The sequence below is a fragment of the Thamnophis elegans genome, chromosome 2 (assembly GCF_009769535.1).
Source record: "Thamnophis elegans isolate rThaEle1 chromosome 2, rThaEle1.pri, whole genome shotgun sequence".
Taxonomy (NCBI): Eukaryota; Metazoa; Chordata; class Lepidosauria; order Squamata; family Colubridae; genus Thamnophis; species Thamnophis elegans.
The window spans coordinates 168,243,368-168,267,266 of NC_045542.1; the positions used below are offsets into that span (position 1 = coordinate 168,243,368).

The following is a 23,899-nucleotide window of genomic DNA, read 5'->3' on the forward strand; positions in this document are numbered from 1 at the left end:
CTCGTTTCCTCCGCTCCGACGTGAGCTGTCATTTCCCGTCCCTCACAAAATCCCCGCCAGAAGACCAAAAAAAGAAAAAGAAAGAAAGAAAGAAAGAAAGAAAGAAAGAAAGAAAGAAAGAAAGAAAGAAAGAAAGAAAGAAAGAAAGAAAGAAAGAAAGAAAGAAAACCAACAGCCCTGCTTTTGTCACAAACTTCGGAAGAGGGAAGCTCCTACCCTCATTAGTCCACAACACGCAACTCTTAAGAGCATGAACAGCCAGGTTTAGCCTGGTTGCGCCTATTGTGTGGCTGCAGCCACAGCGGGGCCCTCCTAATTCTTCCGGCGGGATTTCTTCCCCCTCTCCCCTCTCCGGGACCTCATTTTAGCCGGACAGCCCAACAGACACACCTGCGCCATAAAAGGAAGAGCTTAACATTCAGTAAGCTGTTGCCACAGTAAAGGATAATATAAAGGGGGGGGATAGAGGTGCAAACCAGACCCCCCTAATTCTGCCTTCACCCCGTTCCCCTTCCAGGCTACCCCCAGGCGCTCCCGGTGCTATTTCTACCTGAAGCTGTCGGAGCCCAGCCAGGGGCAGCACTGGTTCCTCTCCATTAAAGCATTGAGGAGGGGGGGGGGGGTTGCATGGCCTCCAATGGGGTCTGGAGTGCAATTCCAGTTGCAGCTTGGAACTTAGAAAAAATCTTTTTCCTCTGGCTCCTGTTCTGTTTCAAGCTGCAGATTGCTCGGCACAGACAAACAAACCATGGAAAGGGTATCATGCAGATTACTTTTATTCATCAGGCATTCTCAAAACAATAACTCACAATCACTGAAGAGATTCTTCTGAGGTACACATAACCTGTTCCCATTCAGGTAGGTGAAACGAAATAGTTGGTCCCAGTGGTGGGTTTCAAATTTTTTAGAACCTCTTCTGTAGGTGTGGCCTGCTTTGTGGGAGTGGCTTGCCAGCCATGTGACCCAGTAGGAGTTTCTTGCCAGCCATGTGACCAAGTAGGAGTGGCTTGCCAGCCATGTGACTGGGTGGCATGGCCAACTTGTAAAATGTGGTGAAACTCACTTAACAACGCTCTTGCTTAGCAACCAAAATGTTGGCTCAGAAACTCTGGCATTTGAAGCACGCAAGTCTTAAAGCTGTAAAATTACAAGACCCTTGTAATTTTCTCACCCTTTAGAGAAAAAAAACCCAGGGGTGTTCAAACTTGACAGCTTTAAGACTTGTGGACTTCAACTCCCAGAATTCCTCCTCTCGCTCTTTATCTTGATGATGTGCGGACGGGCAGGGGAGGGAGCTGGAACCGGTTCTAAACTGCACTGTAGATTTGTGGAACTTCTTCTATAGAAGTGGTTACAACTGGCAGGAACCCACCCCTGGTTTGTCCCCTTATTGTGGGAGCAAGCAGCTCCCATGGCTGGAATTGAAAAAGCCTGGCTGGTCTGCAGTAGCAAGTTTGCCTTGCAGCCAATCAGAAGTCTGACCCAGTGGCCAATTAGAAAGACAGATGTGACCACTTGACATAAAACTACATTTCCCAGAAAGGAATCCCTTAAGGGGGAGGTGCTTAATTCCTAAACTAACTATTTACTCTAACGGCTCCAAATTTGGTATAACTTTCATCTGCTGATAGCCATCCAATAGTCCTAGTGAGGGAGAGCCAGTCCTCATGGTTGTGGTTGAACCCTCAGGACTTTAGTTGGGCTACTAAAGTAAAACATTTTCCACCATTAATCTATAGGATTCAAGATAACAAAGTTGCAGTATATCTCTTTATATCAATCAATTTAGTCAATTCCACTCATCTAAGAACTGGCTTTCCCAACACTCTGAAGATTCTTTCCATATAGAGAGGGGATGCTCTGTATTTCTTTGATCAAAACCCTGTGTACCTTTGATGAGCTCCTGAGATGCCTCACTTGACTTGCTCAAGGTGTGAGGGATTAGGGACTCTTTTCTTTCCAATAAACCACCATTCAGACCAGTGAATCTGGTCTTTCCAATAAACCAATTTTTCAACTCCTCTCCAGCTGGGCTGTTTTACTACTTCAGTGGACAGAAAGTATGGAAGCAAAGCTCTCACTCAATGGGCCACAAGATCTTTCTGGATTGGATGAAGTTGTAAAGGTCTCCCCTCCTTTCTCCATGGTTGATTCCACTCAGCGTTGGGAGGAGAGAGGTGAATTCCCAAACCTGACTTCAGAAGGTTTCAGCACTTCAGGGCCCAATAGCCTCCTAGGATATGGGAGGTGGTCATTATCTCTGAGGGGTCTAAAAGATACTTGGGACAATAGAGAGTGGCTGGCAAAGCTTTGGGGATGGTGAGATAGAAGGAAACCAGTGTGGAAGATAGTTCGGCAGGGACCCCTCATTTTTCAGATTCTTATTCCTCTCCTGCAAGTTGGAGATGGTTTATCTTTATTTTCTCCACTTGCTGTGGGAGCTCTTTAAAGTGCCACTCAACACCAGTGGTAGGTTTCCCACCCCTGATTGTTATGCCTATTCTTTAACAGTTTCTCTTTTAAATAAAGGATTTTCTTAACTGAAATGTTCCTTTCTCAGGAAACTGGTTCTTCGCAGATTCTTTTGTCCAATTGCTCCAATAGCAATTGTTGGGGTTTTTTGTCATTTTTTTTTACCATAAAAGTTCTGGGACTACCTGGAGAAAACTGACATGTTAGCCCAACAACCATAAGCAATAGGTGGAAAGGAGAAAAAAATTATTTACAAAAGAAAATTTTATTTACGAACAAGTTCCAAAATAGGACACCCATAGTGTATCGCCTTTTATAGTTTTTAAAAACACACATTTTCATGAACACACACAAACATCATGATGCACTAATCATTCAGAGCAATATGATATATACTGTACATCTTCAGTGCTCATAGTAACAGTTAAAGTTGGGAAACCTTTCCTGATCAATATTTCTGCACTGAAAGCATCCCTAAGACACTTAGAACCAGCATCTTGTTTCCACACTGGACAGGCATCCTTGAACTTTCATCTACTACAGGTCAACAGTAGCTAACATTATGGCTAACTTTATGGAGAACCTCTAAATCCCACCCCTAGTTGCCCATCCCCACCACACCCTGTCCCCCCCCCAGGAGTCTCCATGCACCCATTTTGGATGTGAGGTAATGCAGGGCCTGTGCGGAGGCTCATGGGAAAAACGGGCCTCCCCCAAATTTCCAGAAGGCCATAAACAGCTGAAGGGCCTCTGGAGCTTGGGGGAAGTGGTTTTCGCCTTCCCAGAGAGCTGAGGGAAGCCTCCGGAGCCTGGGGAAGGTGAAAACTCCCCCTCCCACTGTGGTGCAGGAGGCCATCTAGGTCACACCCACCATGGCCATGCCCACTGAGCAACCAGGCAGAGAACCCATTGCTGAAATTTTGAAAGCCGACCCCTGAATTGGGCTGTTCCCAGATCAACCTGCAGCTGCTCCGGCCCTATGGAATGAACTACCCCCAGAGATCTGGACCCTACCCACTCTCATGGCCTTCTGAAAGGCTATCAAAACCTGACTATTCCAGCAGGCCTGGGGCTATTGACCTCTCGACCGAGGTCCAGCCCCAATTAGACTGGGTGCATGATCTGCTTTTTTTAATCTGCTTTCCTCTATTTGTTTTTAACTCTTCTTTTAAAATTTAATTTCTGTAAATTTAATAAATCCAAATCCAATCCAATCCAACCAGTGGATAATCACACTAGTGGGTGCAAGGCATAATAGTGGCAGCCACCACTGTCGATTTCAATTCAATTCGGAATAGAGCTGGGAGGGACCTTGGAGGTCTTCTAGTCCAACCCCTCTGCTCTAGCAGGAAACCCTATACCCGTGATGGCGAACGTATGGCACGTGTGCCAGAGGTGGCATGCAGAGCCCTCTCTGTGTGCACACATGCCCTTGCCAGCTGATCTTCTAGTTTCTGGCCAGCTGATCTTCACGGGTACGAGAGGGCTGGAAAACAGCTTGAAAACAACCTGAAAGTCCATTTTGGGCTGTTTTTCAAGCCAATTTTGGGGTCATTTTTCAAGCCAAAAACGCCCCTAAAAATGCCCCCAAAACAGGCATGCGCATGCCAGTCAGGTAGTCTTTGGGTTTCAGATGCTCTCGCACATGCAAAGGCAAGTAGGCAAGCATGCATGTGCTTGCTGGAAACTCAAAGATCAGCTGGGTGGTGCACGCAGGCACATGCCTGCACGAATGTTCCAGTTTGGTGCCGAAAAGGTAGGAATGACCGATGCCAAGAAAGGAAAACAGTTTCCATTGTTCATTTGTAAGACTGCTCCAATATTAAAAAGTTATATCTCTATATGTCAATCAAATTGATTCCACACATGTAAGAGCTCCCCAACATGCAGAAATCACAGGGGCTCCACAGAATTAACATCCAGGAGTTATAAGGGGCAGTGATTTCTCATAGTGGAAATGCATTTATTGTGGGGTGGGGGGGATTGATCTGGGACTCTTTAACTATCCTGCCTGCATTGGAGATAAGAACTTCAGATCTAGTGGTTGGGTGTTCCTGGGCTTGGACATGTGACCTGGGGGCATCTACCTGGTCTCAGAGAGGCTCTTTTTCCTCTTGGCATGAGGGGGAAGGATATGAGAGGGGGAAATTATCTCGGGGTGGTGGTGGTGTCCTGTTGGGGAAGCAGAGAGAGGCTTCCAGATCTTTGGCTGGAACAGGAGGGAACTGGTGGGTCAGGTGGGTCAGCAGGGACTCCTCAGTTCAGCCACTTCTTCCTCATTTTGCTGCTTCCGATTCTTATTGCTATCCTGCAAGTTGGAGAAGGTTGGATTCTTTTTCTCCAGATGCTGTGAAGCCTCTTTAAAATGATCCTCCCTTCCCACCATAGTAAGTTCCCCACACCTCTTTGTTAGCCTCCTTCTTTAACAGCTTCTCTTGAAATAAGTGAACTTCTTTAACTGAAACCTCCCTTCCTCGGGAAACTGGTTTTCCACAAATTCTTTTGTCCAATCGCTCCATAAATGTTAATTGGTTTCTAAAGGCTTTTTGCCCTGTTTCTGTACCATAAAAACTCTGAGGCTACCTGGGGAAAACTGGGAGTTCTTTTCCCTGGCGTGAAAGCCCAATAACCACACCCAATAGTGGAATAGAGAAACAGTTTTATTTACTTTTATTTAAGGAGCAAGTTTCAGAATGGGACAGCCCTGCTCCATAAGGGGGCCCCCTTTTATACAGTTTTGAGAAGCACACAGTGTCATAAACCAGTGACAAACACACACATCTCTATACCCCAATCATTCAGAACAATGTCATATATACTCTAGTGCACATCTTCATAGTAACAGCCAAAGTTTGGCTAAAGTTTACAAGGCATAGGAGACCTTCACCTGATCATTAACATTCTCAACATTTCTAAGCCACTTAGTAACAGCATCTTGTCCTTCAGTACTGCTATCTCTAGGTGCTAAATAATAAACAATAACTATATCAAAATATGCATGAAAATCAGTTTCTCAATACATAAATTAAAAAAAAACATTAAGCTCAGCTATCCCAGATCAACCAGTGGATAACCAGAGCAATAGGTGTCAGGCATAATGGCCACAGAGACCATTGTGTCCAAAACAATAAGGAATGCATCAATAGATGTATAGAAAATGGTCTCTCAGTGCATATATTAAAATACAATAAAAAGTTGCTATCCCCAAACTCCCCCTTTTGAGGGTGACCCAGAGGGAAGATCTTCAGGGCCACCTACCTTCCCAGCAGATCTGAAAGTCAGGCTTGGAAAGCAACCATGAGGCTCAGCAGCCTCATAAAACATTTCACATTACTGGCCACAAAAAGACATCAGTGGGAGAAGGAATTAAGAGGGTGTCCAATCACTAATAAATATAATATAATCACAAATCATCATCATAAACGTAAACAACCAATAATAATAAAAAAGTTTTTTTCAAAAGCACTTATTGGCACTGAAAACAGAAGTGCGGCTCCTTCTAAAATTCCTACATACTTGACAGGGGTGAAATTCAGCAGTTTCTGACAGGTTTTGGAGAACCCCGTAGTGGAAATTTTGAGTAGTTTGGAGAACCTGCAGATACCACCTCTGGATGGGCCCAGAATGGGGAGGCAATGGGGATTTTGCAGTATTCTTCCCCTGTCACGCCCACGGAATCTGTAGTAAAATAATTTGCATTTCACCACTGATAATGGAATAGGGAGGGGATGTGACCATCCTCACTGCCTCTCTTCCTCCTGATTTGAGGGTGGCCTGGAGAGACAACATCAACTGCTCAATTTATCTTTGGCATTTTTATTTTTTTGGCATCCATTGCTTCCTTTCTCCACTGGGCAGCATTGAAACAGGGCCTTGGGGAGCCCTCTGGGGCCTCCACCCTCCATAGGTGGTGTGCTGCAGAGGGAGAAAATGGAGGAAGTCAGGCACCCTGGTTTGTATGGGGAGGACCTTTCCTCTCCCCCTCCTCGGCTCCCCCCCCCAAAGCAATCCCCAGCAGGTACAGGGCAAAGCATCCATACTGGAGAAAGGCTTGCAATTCTCACCCACAGAGACAGCCCCTCCCTGGAGAGAGGAATTCTCGGTGAGGGATCCTCTCTTTTCCCCTTTCGAGTTCCTTTCCTGTTACAACCCCCCCCCAGTTCATCTTCATAAAGGAGGCTTATTTCTTGGGATACACCCCCACCCCATGTTTCTCCAGCCCCCAATCTCTTTCCCTCCCTCCCCTCCTCCTTGGAGAGACATCCCTCATTTTCTCAAGGGGCCCCAATTCTTCCTTTGGGCTCCTTCCCTGCCCCACACTCTTCCCTCAGAGCTGGAGGGCTGGAGAAGCTGAGCTGGGTTGGATCTTCCCTGCAGAGCAGCTGATCAGAAGATCCCAGACAGGAGGGGCTGAGCCCCAAAGGGACCCCAGGCAGCCCTCCATCTCTCCATGGCTGTCTTGGAATGACCTTTCCCCACCCCAACAAGCCAGGTGGTCTTTTCCTCCAGGTAATTTTCCAAGCCTGGAATTTGGTCTCTTAAATGGACCTCAGCAACAGCCAGGCTCACCCAGGTTGGAGCATCAGCTATGACTGAGTCTCATCTTTTCTGCCATAAATTGGGGGAGGAAGAACCATTTCTAATGAAATGTGATCAGGGCAAGTTGTCACTTCTGGATGGAAACATCCCTTGCATCTTCGCCACTGGACTGAAAGAAGTCAAAAAGAAAAGTCAGCTAGTTTATTTCCTGGGTAGGAGAGAAAGAGAGAGGGGAGGGGGGAGGGAGAGAGGGAAGAGTGAGAGAGAGGGGGGGAAGGGAGAGATCAAATATATATCAAATTAATCAAATCTCTGTCATAATAAATGTAGGTATATCATATATTTGTATTTATTTATTTATTTGTTTTGTCATGTAATGTATATTGGAGGTGGCAACTGACCATTTGAGAGTTGCATGCAATGAAATTTCATTTTAATGTATGCCAATCCAATTACAAGCTTGCACTCAATCCAGACAAGACCTTAGAACACCATTTGTCGGCTGTGACCAGGGAGGCATTTGCCCAGGTCCGCCTGGTGCACCAATTGCGTCCCTACCTGAACCGGGAGGCCCTCGCAACAGTCACTCGTGCCCTTGTGACCTCAAGACTGGACTACTGCAATGTGCTCTACATGGGGCAGCCCCTGAAGAGCATTTGGAGACTTCAGCTCGTCCAGAATGCAGCCGCGCGAGCGATTGTGGATGCACTCCAGTACACCCACGTTACACCTATCCACCGCGAGCTGCACTGACTGCCTATTGGTCTCCGGATACGCTTCAAGGTTCTAGTCGTCACTTATAAAGCCCTTCATGGTATTGGACCTGGGTACTTGAGAGACTGCCTGCTGCCAATTACCTCCAACAGACCTATTAGATCCTACAGACTAGGCCTCCTCTGAATTCCATCTACCGGCCAATGCCGATTGGCTACCACCCGGAGGAGGGCCTTCTCTGTGGCTGCTCCGGCCCTCTGGAACGAGCTCCCCGTGGAGATTCGGACTCTCACCTTCAGGCTTTCCGCAAAGACCTTAAAACCTGGCTGTTCCGACAGGCCTGGGGCTGACGAGTTCCCGTCCCCACTCGAATTGTGTGGTTGTTGATTGTTTTTAAATTGTTGTAGTTGTTTGTTTGTTGTTTTCCTCCTGTTTGTATCCCCCCCCCTATTTTGGTTTGTGAGCGCCCTGAGTCCCTCCGGGAATAGGGCGGCATATAAATGCAATAAATCAAATCAAATCAAATTAGTGTGCATTTAAAGTGACAATGAAGTTATTCTCAGTCTAAATCAGATACCCCTTCCCTTCTCAACTTCCCACATCCACCCTCCTCCTCCTCGTGTCTCTTGCTCTGCGTTGCAGTTGACCAAGCATTGGCTTCTCCCTCCCCCAAGACCTTTGACTTCAAGTGGGACTGCGAACAGGGACAGAGGACATGGATCCCTCCTTCCATGGTCCCCACCTTCCTTCAGAGCTTCCCTGAAGATCCTTCTTGCCAAATGAAATGGCATATGGATCTTCTCCAGGGCCAGGATTATGGATTTTCTGTTGGGTCCCAGATCATTTAAGGGACTTTTCTTGGACACCTGTGAAGGGCTGTCTTCTAAAATAAAGGAAGGTCATGGAACACACTTGAAAATAAATCAGGGTGATTGTAACTGTGCGGTCTGTCTGGCAAGAACAAAGAATGCTTATCAACAGGAAATATGTAAGTGTAAAGCTTGTAGCAATATGGGTAGTTAGAAAGTTGATAAAAGTAACAAGAATTAGACAACTTGCAGACCTTAGCTGAACATTAGGAATAGAGAATAGAGATGGGCGGCAGCAAATGAAATGTGTATTAGATAACTCCTGGGGCATTCATTAGCCAAGGCTTAGGAATAGGAGCAAGTAGAGACCAATAGAACAAATTGTAGAATTATTACAAAAATTAGATGATATTTCTTATTATCTCGCCTTGTCCCGTCTTCTCCTTTAGTGAAAATGTATAAAGCTTATTTAATTCTTTGTTCTTGGTCCAGCCAGGAACCCTTTTCCTTGGAGTTGTCCAATAAAAAGCAATCACAAAATCTGCACCTTGTGCCTGGCATCCATGATTGGTTTAGGCACCGGGCTCTGACCCAAATTGGGGACAACACCTGAGCCTTGATTCTTGCCACTCTGCCCACTCAGGCCAAAGAGGCTTCCTCCCAGACAAGAGGAAGGAGGAACATTGTGAGATTTCCAGGAAATGGAAAAATGGCTTCATAGTTTCTTCTTCCTTTCTGACTCCTGTTCCAAATGCTGTTTGTGGGGAAGGGCCTTGTGTCGGTTGTGACTGAAACTCTCTCGGGGAGGCCCTGCCAAACACACTTGCTCTTAGGATGGGGGTCAGTGGATGTGTTTGCTTCACTTACATAATGGGAAGAGAATCCCAAGTGCCAAGACCACGGCGGCCACAATTCCCACAGGAATCCCCCATGTTGTAGCTAAAGAAGGAGAAAGATGGTTCTGATTAGAGAGATGCTGAGTTCACTGAAGTGGAGAAGCTGAGCAATGGAAGCATTTCCCAAACTGCATTGGCCTCCAGGAAGTGCCCCCACCTGAAGGAAGCCCCTCCCCTCCACTGCTGTAGAGGAAAGAGAGAAGGGCAGAACGAAAAGCCACAATCAATCATCTCATATATCATATATTTCTGCACACCTTTGCTGTTAGGTTACCACTTCCAACACCCCTGAAAGAAATCCCTTCTCACATATTGCTAAATACAGGACTATATTTTCTTCTCTCCACCTGAAAGGATGAAATGATGCAGCAGAAAATTTGCCTATTGATGTAACATTTACTTCTATGCAAAGTTTTCTTCTGCACATCACAACCCCATTAGCCTCTCGCCCTTCTGGTTGTTCTTCCGGCGCCTTTGGCAGCAAGCACCATGATACCCCCGGCCCAGTTCCGAGCTCTCTCCGTCAGATGGCTCAAATCGAGCCATAGCCACTCTGGAGGAGTGGTGAAGTAAAGGGGGACTGCCATGCAGGTTGAGGAGAACCGCATGGCATGCAGGTTGAGGAGAGCAAAAAGGCCTTGAAGGGCAGAAGCAAGAGCTTTCACCAATCATCTCATCTATCATCTCATACATCATCATATATCCTATCTTCATGCCTTTGCTATTACGTTACCACTTCCAGTTCCTCTGACAGAAATCACTTCTCTTGTATCACTAAATGCAGGAGTATTTTTCCTGCTCTCAACCTGAAAACATGAGGGGGTGCAGAGAAAACAACCTTCCTTCATAGCATTTCAAACATTGTTGAAAAATCTACTTCTACATGTCACAACCTCTCGGCCTCTCACCTGTTTCCTCCTTCAAGGGCAAGATCAGGGGCTCCTGCAAGCCCTCGTGCTCCACCTGACACCGAAAACAGTTCCTGTCCTTGGGGTTGATCTCAATGCTGAGCCAGAGATAATAGGTCCCATCTGAGTTGGGGGCCACATTCCTATGGAGGGTCTCATACTGGCAGACCTCTCTGTCCCTCCTCCAGGTGGCCTGGATCTCCTTGGTGTAGAAGCCAAAGGCCTGGCAGATGAGGACCTCCAGGCTGCCATTCACCATCTTGCGAGTCACCTTCCCCACTGGGGCCTCTGCAGAAACATCAAAATGGGAGTTCTTGGGATTTGGAGAGTTTCTGCCAAGGGGATTGAAATGGCAGGATCTCATCTGGCCATCCTCTCCCTCTGCCTCCTCTCCTCGCCCGAACTGTGGAAGCCTCCAAGATGGGGCATTGATGCTGTTTAGGTTTATTTTTGAAAGGGATATACAGAATCTGGTGTAAAACTTTCACTCTGACCAACATAAATCCCAATTTGGGGATTAATTCAAATTGAATTTAATTAATGGAGCTATTTCAGAAGGAAATCAGGAACAGACTGATCATTTCCTCCTGACCCAAAGATTTGTTTTTTTCTGCTTTGCAAGGTTTTCTCAGGGAAATAGAAAGAGACCTTCAGGATTGGCCACAGTGAGAACGAAAACCTGGCATGGACAACAGGAGTAGAGCATAGTAACTGCCAAGAAGATTTGGAAGGCACAGAAAGGATTGTTTAACAGTTGGGTTGGTAGTTGACTTTTTTCTTCTTGCTCTTCCTTCTACTGTTTTGATTTTCCCAAAGAATAGCTGAACTTACAAGTATTTGATATTTATTTGCCTTGAAACTTGGAATGATGCCAGAGACAGTAGAGAGAGGACTGTTGACACTAACAGTGATACTGAGGAGAGGGTGACACCTAGTGGATTATAAATTTGAAGTCTGATGCAAGAAAACCAACGGTGGCATACACACACACACAGAGAGAGAGAAAGAGAGAGAGAGAGAAACTAATTACTAGAATTGAATACCTGCATAACCGATACAATTGAGAGACATCTATTTGTATAAGATAACAGTGTGATATATACATTTATGATATATTAATTAAGGATCAAAAACAGAATAGAATACTACATAGGAATGTTTAGATATTGAAACGTGATATTAAGGAAGGTTAATTATTGTTAAATATTGAGATATACAATTATCTATACCATTGATATTGCTGATAAAGTAGAAGTAAAGTAGAATTTATATGCAATTGTGGACAAGGATAAATAGGGGGGTAAAAATGGCAAATTCAGTAAAGGTAGTGAAAAAAACTACACCCAATATGATTTCAGCAACACCTCCCTCCTCAAATCAAAGATCATTTGAGAGAGCATTGGGGCTGGAGAAAGGTGGAATGATGGCAGGAACAACGGGACCAGCACCAACAATACAGAGTATGCAATTGATGCTCCACATGATACAAGAGATATTGACGAAAAGCCAAGAAGTGACAACTACAAATCATGAAGAGACAAGGAGGAATCATGAAGAAATGAAAAATGAAATGGGAGAATTGAAAGGAACTATAAAAAATGTGGATGACAAAATTGAAAGGATACAGAATGCCTTAGCACTCAATGAACAGAAAATCCAGAACATCGAAATAAAATTAGAACAAACAGATCAGAAGATGGAAAAAATGGAGCTTGAATATAAACAAGTTAATAAAGAATTAGAGCTATCAATAATCCGACTTGAAAATGAAAGAGCTGCATTCTACCTAAGATTCCAAAACATACCGGAAGAGAAGGAGGAAGACCTGAAAGGAAAAATGATTGAAATCTTCACTGAAATTTTACTGAGAAAAGAATAAGAGTTGAGAGGGGACATCGATGAAGCTTACCGTGTGCATACTATTTATGCCAGAAGACATAGACTCCCGAGAGAAGTATGTAAGATTTTCTAACAAAACAATAAGAGATGAAGTGTAAAAAAAAAACAGAGAAGGGACGATTACATTACAGGGAAAAGAGTTGATCACGCTTAAACAGATTCCACGGAGAATTCGGGAACAACATAGGCAATACCAATTTTTAACAAATCAGTTAAATAAAAACAGAATAATGTACAGATGGTTGGTACCAGAAGGGGTACTGGTATCTTGGCAAGGAAAAAGATATAAGATAGAGAATATAGAAGAAGCGCAGAAATTCTATGAAGAATACTGCAAAGGAGAAGAAGAACAAGGAAGTAAAGAGAAACTAGAAAGTAGAAGTCAAGAGGAAGAAACATCAGGAGACAAGGAAAGAAACAGGAGAAAAGAACAGAGGCAAGAAAGAGAGAGAGCAGAAAAGGAAGGCGCGAGAGGGAAAAGTCAGATAAAAATCAGAAGTAACAAAAAACACCCCATCTAAAGATGGATCAGGAAATAACAATTATTTTGAAAAACTTGAATGGACTTAATGCACCAAAAAAAGGAGCACAGATGTTTAATAAACCTAAGAAATTGAAGGCAGATATAACCTGTATACAGGAAGTGCATATTAAAAGGGAACATAGGAACTTACTGGAAAACAAAAAACTAGGGAAATTATATACAGCATTGGCAGATAAAAAAAAAAGAGGGATAGCAATCTATATAAAGGAAAAAATAAACTCCAAAGAAGTCTACTCTGATGAAGAAGGCAGAATGCTAATGATTGAATTAGAGACAACAGAAAAACCGATATTATTAATAGTCATATATGCACCAAATCAGAAACAAGAGGAATTTTATAGGAAATCACACAGCAAAATAAACGAATTAGAATATGAAAACATTTGCTTAATTGGGGATTATAATGCAATAGTGGATAAAAAATGGACTATGAAAGCAAAAAGAAAAATAAAACAAAAAAAAAATACATTACCCAAATCCTTTTTTGAGATGGCAATGGAATATAAACTACATGATATTTGGAGAGGAAGGCACAAAACAAGAAAGCAATATGCCTTTTATTCGAACCCCCATCAGTCCCTATCAAGAATTGACATGGCTTGGATCTCATCTGGTCTATGTAATCAATTAGACAAAATTGAAATAGAAGCAAATAAGTGGGAAGACCATAATCCAATAAAATTAAGATGGAAAGGTCAAAGAAGAAGAAAAAGATGGATGATGAATTCAAATATTGTAAATGAAATAGAATACATTCAAATGCTGGAGAAAGAATTAAAACTATTTTTTAGAATAAATAAAAAAGAAGACACCTCAATTCAAAATCTCTGGGATACTATGAAACATATACTAGAGGCCTTACGATTGCCTACATGGTGAGAAAAATTAGAAAACAAAAAGAGCAACAAGAAGACATGCAAAAAGAACTTAGGAAAACCGAAGATGAACTACAGAAAGATCCAAAGAATAAAACTAAAAAAGAAAAAATAGAGATGATAAAACATAAGATCAATTTAATAACTCAAAAGGAATTAGCAGAGAAAATTAAAGCAGTCAGACAGAATTACTTTGAACAAGCCAACAAACCTGGACAATGGCTGGCATATAGACTGAAGAACGAAAGAGAAAAAAGGATGATATATCAATTAAAAGATAAGGGAAGAATTCACTACAAAGCGGAAGAAAAGAAGCATATTATTCATAAATACTTTGCAAAACTATACGCACAAGATAGTATGGAGGAAATCAAAATAAAACAATATTTAAACCCAGAAAAGTTAACACCAATATCAAAAGAACAAAGGGAGGCGATAAACATGCCAATAACATTAGCCGAAGTGGAATTAGTCCTGAAAAACCAGAAAAAAAATAAAACCCCAGGACCAGACAGAATACCGGCGGACTTATACAAATATAACAAAATAATATTGGAAGAGCTAGGAGTGGAAATGTTTAATGAAGTTTTAGGAAAAGCCAAGATACCTGAATCAGGGACAGAAGCAATAATATCGCTAATCCCAAAAGAAGAAACCAATCTACAAGAAATTCAAAATTACAGACCAATTTCATTATTAAACTCCGATTATAAAATATATCCAGCAATTATGGCAGGAAGAATTAAACAGATTTTAAATGAACGAATACATCCAGACCAAAATGGATTTTTACCCCACAGACATATTAAAAATCATTCTAGACATAATAGAGTATTACGAGCCGCATCCAGAAAAGCAAATGGTACTGGTTTTCCTTGATGCACAAAAGCATTTGACAACATAATCTGGAAATTTATAATAACACTATTGGATGAGATGAAATTTGGAGAAAAATTTATAAAAATGATAGAAGGTTTTTATAACACTCAGACAGCCAAAGTTGTGATGAATGGAGATCTAACAAAAAAGATTGAAATAAAAAAGGAGTCAGACAGGGATGCCCCCTCTCTCTTTTGCTGTTTATATTGACTTTGGAAATTTTACTCAATGAAATTCAGAAAGACCAGGGAATAAAAGGTTTAAGACTCAAAAATGAAGAATATAAGGTCCAAGCCTATTGAATTGAATTGATTTTATTTGTAGGCCGCCCTTTTCCCTGAGGGGACTCAGGGCGGCTCACAGAAACCAGGGAGAGGGGAATACAAAACAATACAATACTAAAACAACAACACATAATAAAATAATACACAACATGCATACAACATTCGGGCGGGGCAATGGTCCTTATCCCCAGGCCTGACGGGCGAGCCAGTTCTTCAAGGCTATGCGGAAGGCCTGGACGGTGGAGAGGGTGCGGATCTCTACGGGGAGCTCGTTCCAAAGGGTCGGGGCCGCTACTGAGAAGGCCCTCCTCCTTGTGGTTGCCAGCCGGCATTGGCTGGCCGATGGGATGCGGAGGAGGCCTAACCTATGAGATCTTATAGGCCGTAGGGAGGTAATTGGCAGAAGGCGGTCTCTCAAGTATCCAGATCCACTGCCATGTAGGGCTTTATGGGTGGTCAATAGCACCTTGAAGCGCATCCGGAGATCGACAGGTAGCCAACGCAGCTCGCGGAGGATAGGTGTAATGCGGGTGAATCGAGGTGCACCCGCGATCACTCGCGCGGCTGCGTTTTGTACTAGCTGAAGTCGCCGGATGCTCTTCAAGGGCAGCCCCATGTAGAGCACATTGCAGTATTCCAGCCTAGAAATCACGAGGGCCCGAGTGACAGTTGTGAGCGCCTCCCGGTTCAGGTAGGGTCGCAACTGGCGCACCAGGCGTACCTGGGCGAATGCCCCCCTGGTCACAGCCGCTATATGATGGTCGAATGACAGCTGTGGATCCAGGAGGACTCCCAGGTTGCGAACCCTCTCTGAGGGGTGTAGAATTTGACCCCCCAGCCTGAGTGTTGGATTAATGGCCGAATTTTTGGGAGGAAAACACAACAGCCACTCGGTCTTTTCTGGGTTGAGCACAAGCTTGTTAATCCTCATCCAGTCCATGACGGCTTCGAGCCCCCGGTCCATTACGTCAACCGCTTCATTGATTTGGCACGGGGCGGACAGATACAATTGAGTATCGTCCGCATATTGATGGTATCTAATCCCGTGCCTACGGATGATCTCTCCCAGCGGTTTCATGTAAATGTTAAATAGTAGGGGGGATAAGACCGAACCCTGCGGCACCCCATATTTTAGGGGCCTTGGGGACGATCTCTGCCCTCCTACTAACACCGACTGCGACCTGTCCGAGAGGTAGGAGGAGAACCACCGTAACACGGTGCCTCCCACTCCCACCTCCCGCAGTCTTCGCAGAAGGATACCATGGTCGATGGTATCGAAAGCCGCTGAGAGGTCAAGGAGGACCAGGATGGAGGGATGTCCTTCATCTCTGGCTCTCCAGAGATCATCCATCAATGCGACCAAGGCGGTTTCAGTGCTGTAACCGGGTCTGAAGCCTGACTGGAAGGGGTCTAGATAGTCTGCTTCCTCCAAGGACCGTTGGAGCTGGAAGGCCACCACCTTCTCAACAACCTTCCCCAAAAAGGGGAGGTTGGAGACCGGGCGGTAGTTATTAAGGACAGCTGGATCTAGGGATGGCTTCTTCAGGAGGGGTCTCACCACCGCCGCCTTCAGTGCGGCGGGGAAGTTCCCCTCCCGAAGGGAGGCGGTTACAACCGCCTGGATCCAGCCTCGTGTCACCTCACTGCTGTTAGAAACCAGCCATGAGGGACACGGATCCAAAGCACAGGTGGAGGAACTCACAGCTCTCATGGCCTTGTCCACCTCCCCGGGGGTAACCTCTTGAAACTCAACCCAGAGCTGTTGTACTATGCCGATGACTTAGTATTTGTTCTAGAGGACCCATTAGAATCCAGCTTGAAATTAATTCAAAAATTAGAAGAATATGGCGAAGTGGCAGGACTAAAGATCAATAAAGACAAAACAAAAATGATAACCAAGAACATTACAAAAAAGCAAGAAGAGGAACTGGAAGTAGCAACCAGAATGCAAATAACTAAGAAATTGAAATACTTGGGGATCTGGGTATCGGCAAAATGTTCCACAATTAAAGATGATAATCATAATAAATTAGTGATACAAATAAAGAAAGATTTAGAAAATTGGAAAAATATTCAGTTATCACTCATGGGACATATAGCAACAATTAAAATGAATATCTTACCAGAATCCTATTCCTGTTGCAAGCCGCACCTATTAATCCAGGTAAAAAATTCTTTCAAGAATTAAATAAAATAACTACTAGGTTCATTTGGCAGGGACAAAAACCGAGGATTAAACTAAAGTCAATGCAAGACAGCAAGGAGAGGGGAGGCTTAGCATTACCAAATTGGGATTTATATGCATCAACAGTAACAATAACATTGGTGAAGGACTGGATAGAGCTAAAGAATAAAATCATTTTGACCTTAGAAGGCCATGACCTGCAAGCAGGCTGGCATACATTCCTATGGGATGATAAAAATAAAACACACAAATACTTTCAAAATCATTTAATCAGAAGAGCGTTATTGCAAAAATGGCTCAAAATGAAAAAAATCCACTATGTGAAAATCCCAAATTGGCTATCAACGACAGAAAGGATGACACACCCAAATTTTACAGATTGGAACAAAATCCTAAAATACAGAGACTTAATAGATAGACAGGGAAATTTAAAAACAATTGAAGAATTGGCAGATCAGAACATGAAAGTTGACTGGCTAACTTACCTCCAAATCAAAACTAAATACAATAAAGATACTAAATTACATGACATTGAAACAGAACCACACAAATTGGATAAAATTATTCAAAGCCCAGATAGAAAAATGATAGGGAGAATATATAAATTCCTCCTGAAGTATAAAATGGAAGAGGAAATTGTGAAAGAACAAATGATAAAATGGGCACAGAACTTTGGCTATAATATTAAATTAGACAAATGGGAAAAATTTGCATACAAGGAAAACCAGCACAAAATGTTTTACAGATGGCACCTGGCACCAACAAGGTTAGCTAAAATCTTAACAAATACCTCCACAAAATGCTGGAAATGCGAATCAATACACGGAACATATTACCATTTATGGTGGACCTATGAGGAGGCTAATTTTTTTTGGAAAAGGATTAAAAATTGGCTGGAGGAAATAACAGGGGCTAAAATAGAATGGAAACCTGAAGTTTTTTTAATTCGGAATTATGTCTGTGAAATGCAAAAAAGAAATCCAGTATTTAATACAACATATAATTACGATGGCAAGGATTGCCTTTGCCCAGAAATGGAAAAACAAATTAATCCCAAGCAAAGATAAGAAAGGTTATGGACTGTGCCGAAATGGATAAACTAACTAAAGAAATCCAGGGAAAGGAAGAATCAGAATTCTACCAGATATGGGATAAATGGTATAGGTGGATGGAGGAAAGAAACAAAAATCAATGAAGGAATACAACAAAACTCAAAAATAATAGTTATGAGTGAAATAAGAGGGTTAAGAATGGTGAAATCCAAATGAAATACAATAGAAGGGGAAATAATATAAGGTGAGCGATACCGATTGATGATTGCTATTATAAAGAACAGGAAGTTCCTGTTCATATTGTATTGTATAAATGTGGTGTACATCTAATTTGTGTGTGTGTGTGTATATTTTACATGTTTGTTAATAAAAATCTTTTAAAAAAAGAAAAGAAAAGAAAGAGACCTTCAGGATTAACTTCTTGCTCAGTTAGTTTGGTTTTCTTTGAAGTCCTTGTTTTGGGGGCCAGTGATTATTTTCCTTCTGTAATGAGGGATGTAGGGTATTTCCTGACTTTTTTCTTTCAATAGTTTAAAAGGTGGTTTAGGGTAATATGGGGAGGGTGGAGCCGACAGAAACCTGCTCATTGGAGACCCCCTTTCGCCACTCACCTCTCCTCTGCAGAGTCTTGTTCTTGTAGGAGAGGTATCTCTGCAGCCATTCAATGCAGGTCTCCTCCAGGAAGACTTTATTGCTCTTGGACCATCCTGGATCCTCATCCCACTTCTCCTTGACCTTCTGGGCCTGGGGATGAGGAGCTGCCACCCATCTGAGGGTCTCCTTGTCAAAGCTGATGAAGTCCCTCCCATCATAGCCGTAGTGCAAAAACCCACCTTTGCTCCCGTCTTCCCTGAGCTCACAGCCCAAAGCCACCTGCCACGTGTGAAGCCCTGAAAGAGAATCAGAGGGGGTGCAAATGGAATGGGTCCATTCCTCTCTCTAGTCTAGAATCTAGACAGCATTACACTCTATCCCCCATTCCCACCTGGGGAGGAAAACATGATTTTTCCTTCCCCACTTTATCACACAGGGAGAAATATCTTCTACTTCAGTCAACCCTTTTTGGCTGGGGTCAGGCCTTGAAGAATTTCTAGGTGGGATAGATAATTGCGGGTCAGGGGGTGAAGAGTAGAGTGTCTTTCCTTTTCAGGAAAGAAAATCTCACTATTTTGCCTCCGGCATGCATTGCTGGCCAAAGATGTCCCTGGTTCTGCTCACCTCCAGCATGGCGGTCCAGTTTTGATAACTTCTCCAGGTGAGTCCTGAAGATCCATTCAGGGACCAGAAATGACTCATTCTCAGCCTCCTCCATCCAGGGCACCAGAGGCTCCACCTTACTGGTGAGGATGTCAAAGCGAGTGATGGGCTGGTCATCCAAGTAGCCCCTAATGAAGGATGGAGGAAGCCCCTGGCTGGGCTCTGAGGGTTGCAGGTAGAAGTAGCACAGGGAGTGTAAGAGGTGGCCTGGAGGGGAAGAGAGGAGAAGGGGAGAATGAGGGGGGTCTGCACTGCAGCTCCATCCCCTCCAACATTTTATTGTCACCCAGCTGCCCTCTTTCTGCTCTGCTTGGGAAGGTATCTGCCTTCCAAGCTAAGAAAGAAGCCCCAGCATCCCTTGGCTGACCTTACAAACATGTGGACAGACCCACCTCTGGTTAAGGTAGGTACCCCTGTAGCTTCTCTGGGCCCCCAAGATTCCCAGCCAGCTGCTTGTGAGCCTGACTCAGATCGGAATCGGAATCTCCCTCGCCAACCACACGGGGAGGGACACCGCAGGCACACACGGGAGGACTAACCTGGAGCTTCCTTGTTAGAGACCCGACTGCTTTCCAGAGAGGCAGACCAGCCCCTCACAGCCAAAGGCCCGGGGCAGAGGGGCATTCATTGGCCATGAAAGGGCCAGCGCAGGAGGAAAGCTGGCTGTACATGGGCTGAGGCGGGTGGCTGGGGGCAAAGGGAGCGCTGTCAAAGGTCCCCCTCCATGCTGGGAAAAGTATAAGAGAATAAAACAAAGTTGCAAACTCTTCTACAAAGAGCCCCTCCTTTCCTTCGCCCCTCCTGTCTGTTCCCCGACTCTCTTGATGCAACCTCTTCTTTTCCCTTCCCCTCCAGCCACGCAAGCCTCTTCACCTGCAACCAGGTATGCCAAGTCAAGCCCCCTCCCTTTCTTCTCCTAAGGAAAGTCCTGGTGGATTTTCCCTCCTTCGCCCCCCGTCTGTTCCCCGACTCTCCCCATGCAACCTCTTTCTTATGACTCTCCGCTGTCCCTGCTCCCCCCTCCCACCAATTAGACCGGTCCTAGGATAACGTATCGCTCAAAGCTGGCTGGGTTTAGGCTGCCCAAACAGCCTTTCGCTCTCTATTCCGCTCCTTTCTCCTAAAGACAAATGGGAATGGATTGGCAATGGTTTGATACGAGACCCAACGAAACACGAAAGGGAAGGAAGACCAGGAAAAGGGGGGGGGGACTCAGCTCAGAACACGGCGCCCCCTCCCCTTCCTGCTGCCTCCCCTCCCCATGAACTCACCGCAGCAGCCCCTCCGCAAGGAGGCCCCCAGCGCCACTCCCAGGAGCAGGAGAGGCGCCCGGTGCTGCCGCATCGCCCTCCAGCCACGTGCGCTTTTCATCTGCACCTAGAGGTATGCCGAGGTATGCCCAAAGCCCCGCCCTTTTGCCCCGCGCCCCGCCTTTCGCACCCCCAGCGGTGAGCATCCTGGGCTGAACTTCTCCAACACTCCCCCCCCCCCGCCCACACACACACACAAAGTCAACGTCTCCGCGAAACTACGCCGCCCTTTTTCTGTCTTCCGACGCCCAGGAAGGGAAGGGGGCGCGGGGTCCCAACCGGACGCGGCCCACAAGGTCTAGAGCCACTCTAGAGGATGGCGGCCTGCCAAGTTAACCCGCAACGGACGATCCGGCGATGCATGTTGCACAGCGATGTTGCTTAATTCTTCTTACGCGCTCCCCTCGGAGAGACCCCCACCCATCAACCGGCCGCTTCTCCTGAGCACCTTTGGGCGGCTGTGGCTTCCTGGTGCAGTTGGATAGTTAGGGATTCTAGGAGTGGATAATGGGCCTGAGAACTCCGCATTTGTTTATTGGATAAGACTTTAGGCAAGTGCCATCTTCCCCCACCCCCTTCCTCCTCCCTTCACCTCTCCCACCCCTTCCCCTCCACTCCCCGTCCCTTCTCCCTCACTCTCCCCTCTACTCCCCCTCTCCTCTCCTTCCCCCTCTCAATTTCTGGCAAATAAATGGGGAAGAAATGGAGGGAGTGACTGGTTTTATTTTCCTGGGCTCCAAGATCACCACAGATGGAACTGCAGCCAAGAAATTGAAAGACGCTTGTTCCTGAGGTGGAAAGCTATAAATCTAGACAGCATGCTAAAAAGCAGAGACATCACCCTGCCAACAAAAGTGCCTATAGTCAAGGCTATGGTTTTCCCAGTTGTATGGCTATGAAAGTTGGACCATAAGAAAGGCCGAGTGCCAAGAATGAAGGCCTTTGAACTCTGGTGTTGGAGAAGACTCCTGCGAGTTCCTTGGACTGCAAAGCTATCAAACCTGTCAGTCCTAGAGGAGATCAACCCTGACTGCTCTTTAGAAGGCTTTTGAAGATGAAACTCAAGTACTTTGGCTACCTAATGAGAAGGAAGGACTCCCTGGAGAAGAGCCTCATGCTGGGAATGATTGATGGCAAAAGAAGAAGGGGACGGCGGAGAATGAGGTGGCTGAATGGAGTCGTGAGCTTAAATGGACTCCAGTGGATGGTAAAGGACAGGAAGGCCTGGAGGAACATTGTTCATGGGGTCGCAATGGGTCACACATGACTTCCAGCTAACAACAACAATACTTGGATCGTTGTGTACAAGAAAAAGGCCAATCGTGTCATGCATGTCAAGATTGTTGTTTATTGCACAGAAACGAGATTTTTGAGAGAGAGAAGCAGAAAACAGGGTCTTGGGCTGTAAGATCCCCAAAAGCCTAGACTGCCAGCCAGGGTTGTTCCCGAGGCAGCCCTTGAAGACTGTATAGAGAGTCTCTCAGGTACCCAGAAAGACTTGTCCCTACCTTCCTGGAAGCACGCAGGGGCAACGGCAGGTGTGCAAACCAACACGAGTGGAAGGGAGAAGATCTTAAGCAGCTCTTGGGAAGAAGGCACGGGAGTCTTCCAAAAGGGGTTGGGACTTGGGAGCCCGGGAGGGGGGATTTCCTTCCTATCCCTTTTGTATAGGGCTCTCCGTGGTTTTGGAAGCATTGATTCACCCAAATGTCATTAATATGGGAAATATGGTTAGATATAAAAAGATTTGAAATGAAAAGTAGGAACTTAAAAGAAGAAATGAGTGAACAAGAGATCGATATAATATAATACAAGTGCAGATACAGTCTAGAATTGAGAAAGATACTAAACTGCATGGCTTTTATAAAAAATTAACAGAATTAGATGAACTATTAACAGGAACAAAAGGAAGATTAATAAAGAAACTGTGTAGTTACTTATTGGGTATAAAGTTGGAAGAGGAACAAGGAAAAGAGACAATAAAAGACTGGGCGAAACATTTTGGCTATACAATAGAATTAGATAAATGGGAGAAATTGTGGAAAAGGGATTATAAATTAACGATGTCAACTGCATATAAAGATAATTTGTATAAGGTGTTTTATAGGTGGCACCTGGCACCGGCGAGACTGGTGAAGAGGTTTAAAAATGAGTCAGCTAAATGTTGGAAGGGCCACCAGATACCTGGATCTTACTCTCATATGTGGTGGACATGTGGGTGGTTTCTCCATCCCTCTGCAGCCTCTGTCTCCACGCACATGCCCGCCATCACAGGGCAAGAACCAGGAGCCCCAGAGAATCCACCTGGTTGTCGTCCTTCCTGTCCCCTCCCACCCAGCTCTGCACCTCTCTTCAGGGCTCCCTCCACAGATAAGCCAGTAGTGCCTCCTTCCCACCTCTCATTCTCCCCCCCCCCCAGCCGTCAGCTTCTTCTTCGGTTCTGGGCAACAACCTCTCCAAGGTACGAAGCCCACCCTCAGCCCAGGAAGGGTATCTCTCTTGTCTGCCTTCCTCACAGGATTGTTGAGGGGGGGGATGAAAAGAAATGCTTGTTACAATCTGAAGTGCCTGGAGGACTTGATTGCAGGGGGGTGATTTTTGGGGGGGAGCAACAGACTATTTGGAGGGAGGGCAGCCCCCTAAGAAAAGGCTGTTGCTTCCTTTGATGCCCCACTCAGAGCCCGGAGCTTTGGGGAAAGTCAGCGGGGCTGGGCTGTAAAGGACTTTGGGAGGGAATCCCCCCTCCCTGGCTCAGAACCAGATTTGGGGGACTCCCGTGGCCCTTGTCCCCAGGACTAGCTGGCTCCCGTGTAAGAATTCCTCTCTTTCCACCCTTGCTGGTTTGCAGAGCTGCCATTTCACCAGAGTGTTCCAGCAGGGACAGGGGACAAGTCTTTCTCCGTGGGGAATTCTGGGAGTTGTGGTCCACGTGGCTTAAAGTGGCCAAGGTTGAAAAACACCACTGTAGACAGTCTCCAGGGGCAGCCCCAAGCACACCCAGCAGCCACAGCTTTATGGGGTTCTTGAAGTCCAACACCCTGTTTCCCATGTTTCTCTTTTCCAAATCTGGTGCTTTTCCTAATAAGGAACAGCTCAGCATGGAATAAGTAACAGATTTTGCCTGATATGCCCTGCAGACAGTACCTTACATGCACATGCATGCACAGCCCCACAAGCTTTCACTCCAAGTTTCACTTCCCTGAATGAGAAGGAAAAATGACAGAATGTGCAAACATGTATAGATGTGGGTGTCCCTTTCTGCAATTTAAGTCAGGG

At 45.1% G+C, this 23,899-nt stretch overlaps 1 protein-coding gene across 1 annotated transcript; it reads right to left on the bottom strand.

Annotated features, from left to right (window-relative positions):
* Positions 1 to 6,111: 6,111 nt before the first annotated feature.
* LOC116502834 (major histocompatibility complex class I-related gene protein-like) lies at positions 6,112 to 20,674 on the bottom strand. The gene is made up of 7 exons (XM_032208782.1): positions 20,585 to 20,674; positions 19,275 to 19,520; positions 18,668 to 18,946; positions 10,339 to 10,626; positions 9,402 to 9,473; positions 7,042 to 7,180; positions 6,112 to 6,387 (listed from the first exon to the last, which is right to left on the bottom strand). The coding sequence occupies exons 1-6, from the start codon at positions 20,655 to 20,657 to the stop codon at positions 7,059 to 7,061; spliced, it is 1,080 nt and encodes a 359-aa protein (XP_032064673.1). The 5' UTR covers positions 20,658 to 20,674; the 3' UTR covers positions 6,112 to 6,387; positions 7,042 to 7,058.
* Between the last annotated feature and the right edge of the window lie 3,225 nt (positions 20,675 to 23,899).

Coding starts and splice junctions, on each gene's coding strand:
- LOC116502834 (XM_032208782.1), bottom strand. CDS start 20,657: ATGCGGCAGCACCGGGCGCCTCTCCTGCTCCTGGGAGTGGCGCTGGGG. Junction 10,627..18,667: donor CAAGACTCTGCAGAGGAGAG/GTGAGTGGCGAA, acceptor ATGTTTCTGCAG/AGGCCCCAGTGGGGAAGGTG. Junction 7,181..9,401: donor TGGGATTCTCTTCCCATTAT/GTAAGTGAAGCA, acceptor GACTTCTTTCAG/TCCAGTGGCGAAGATGCAAG.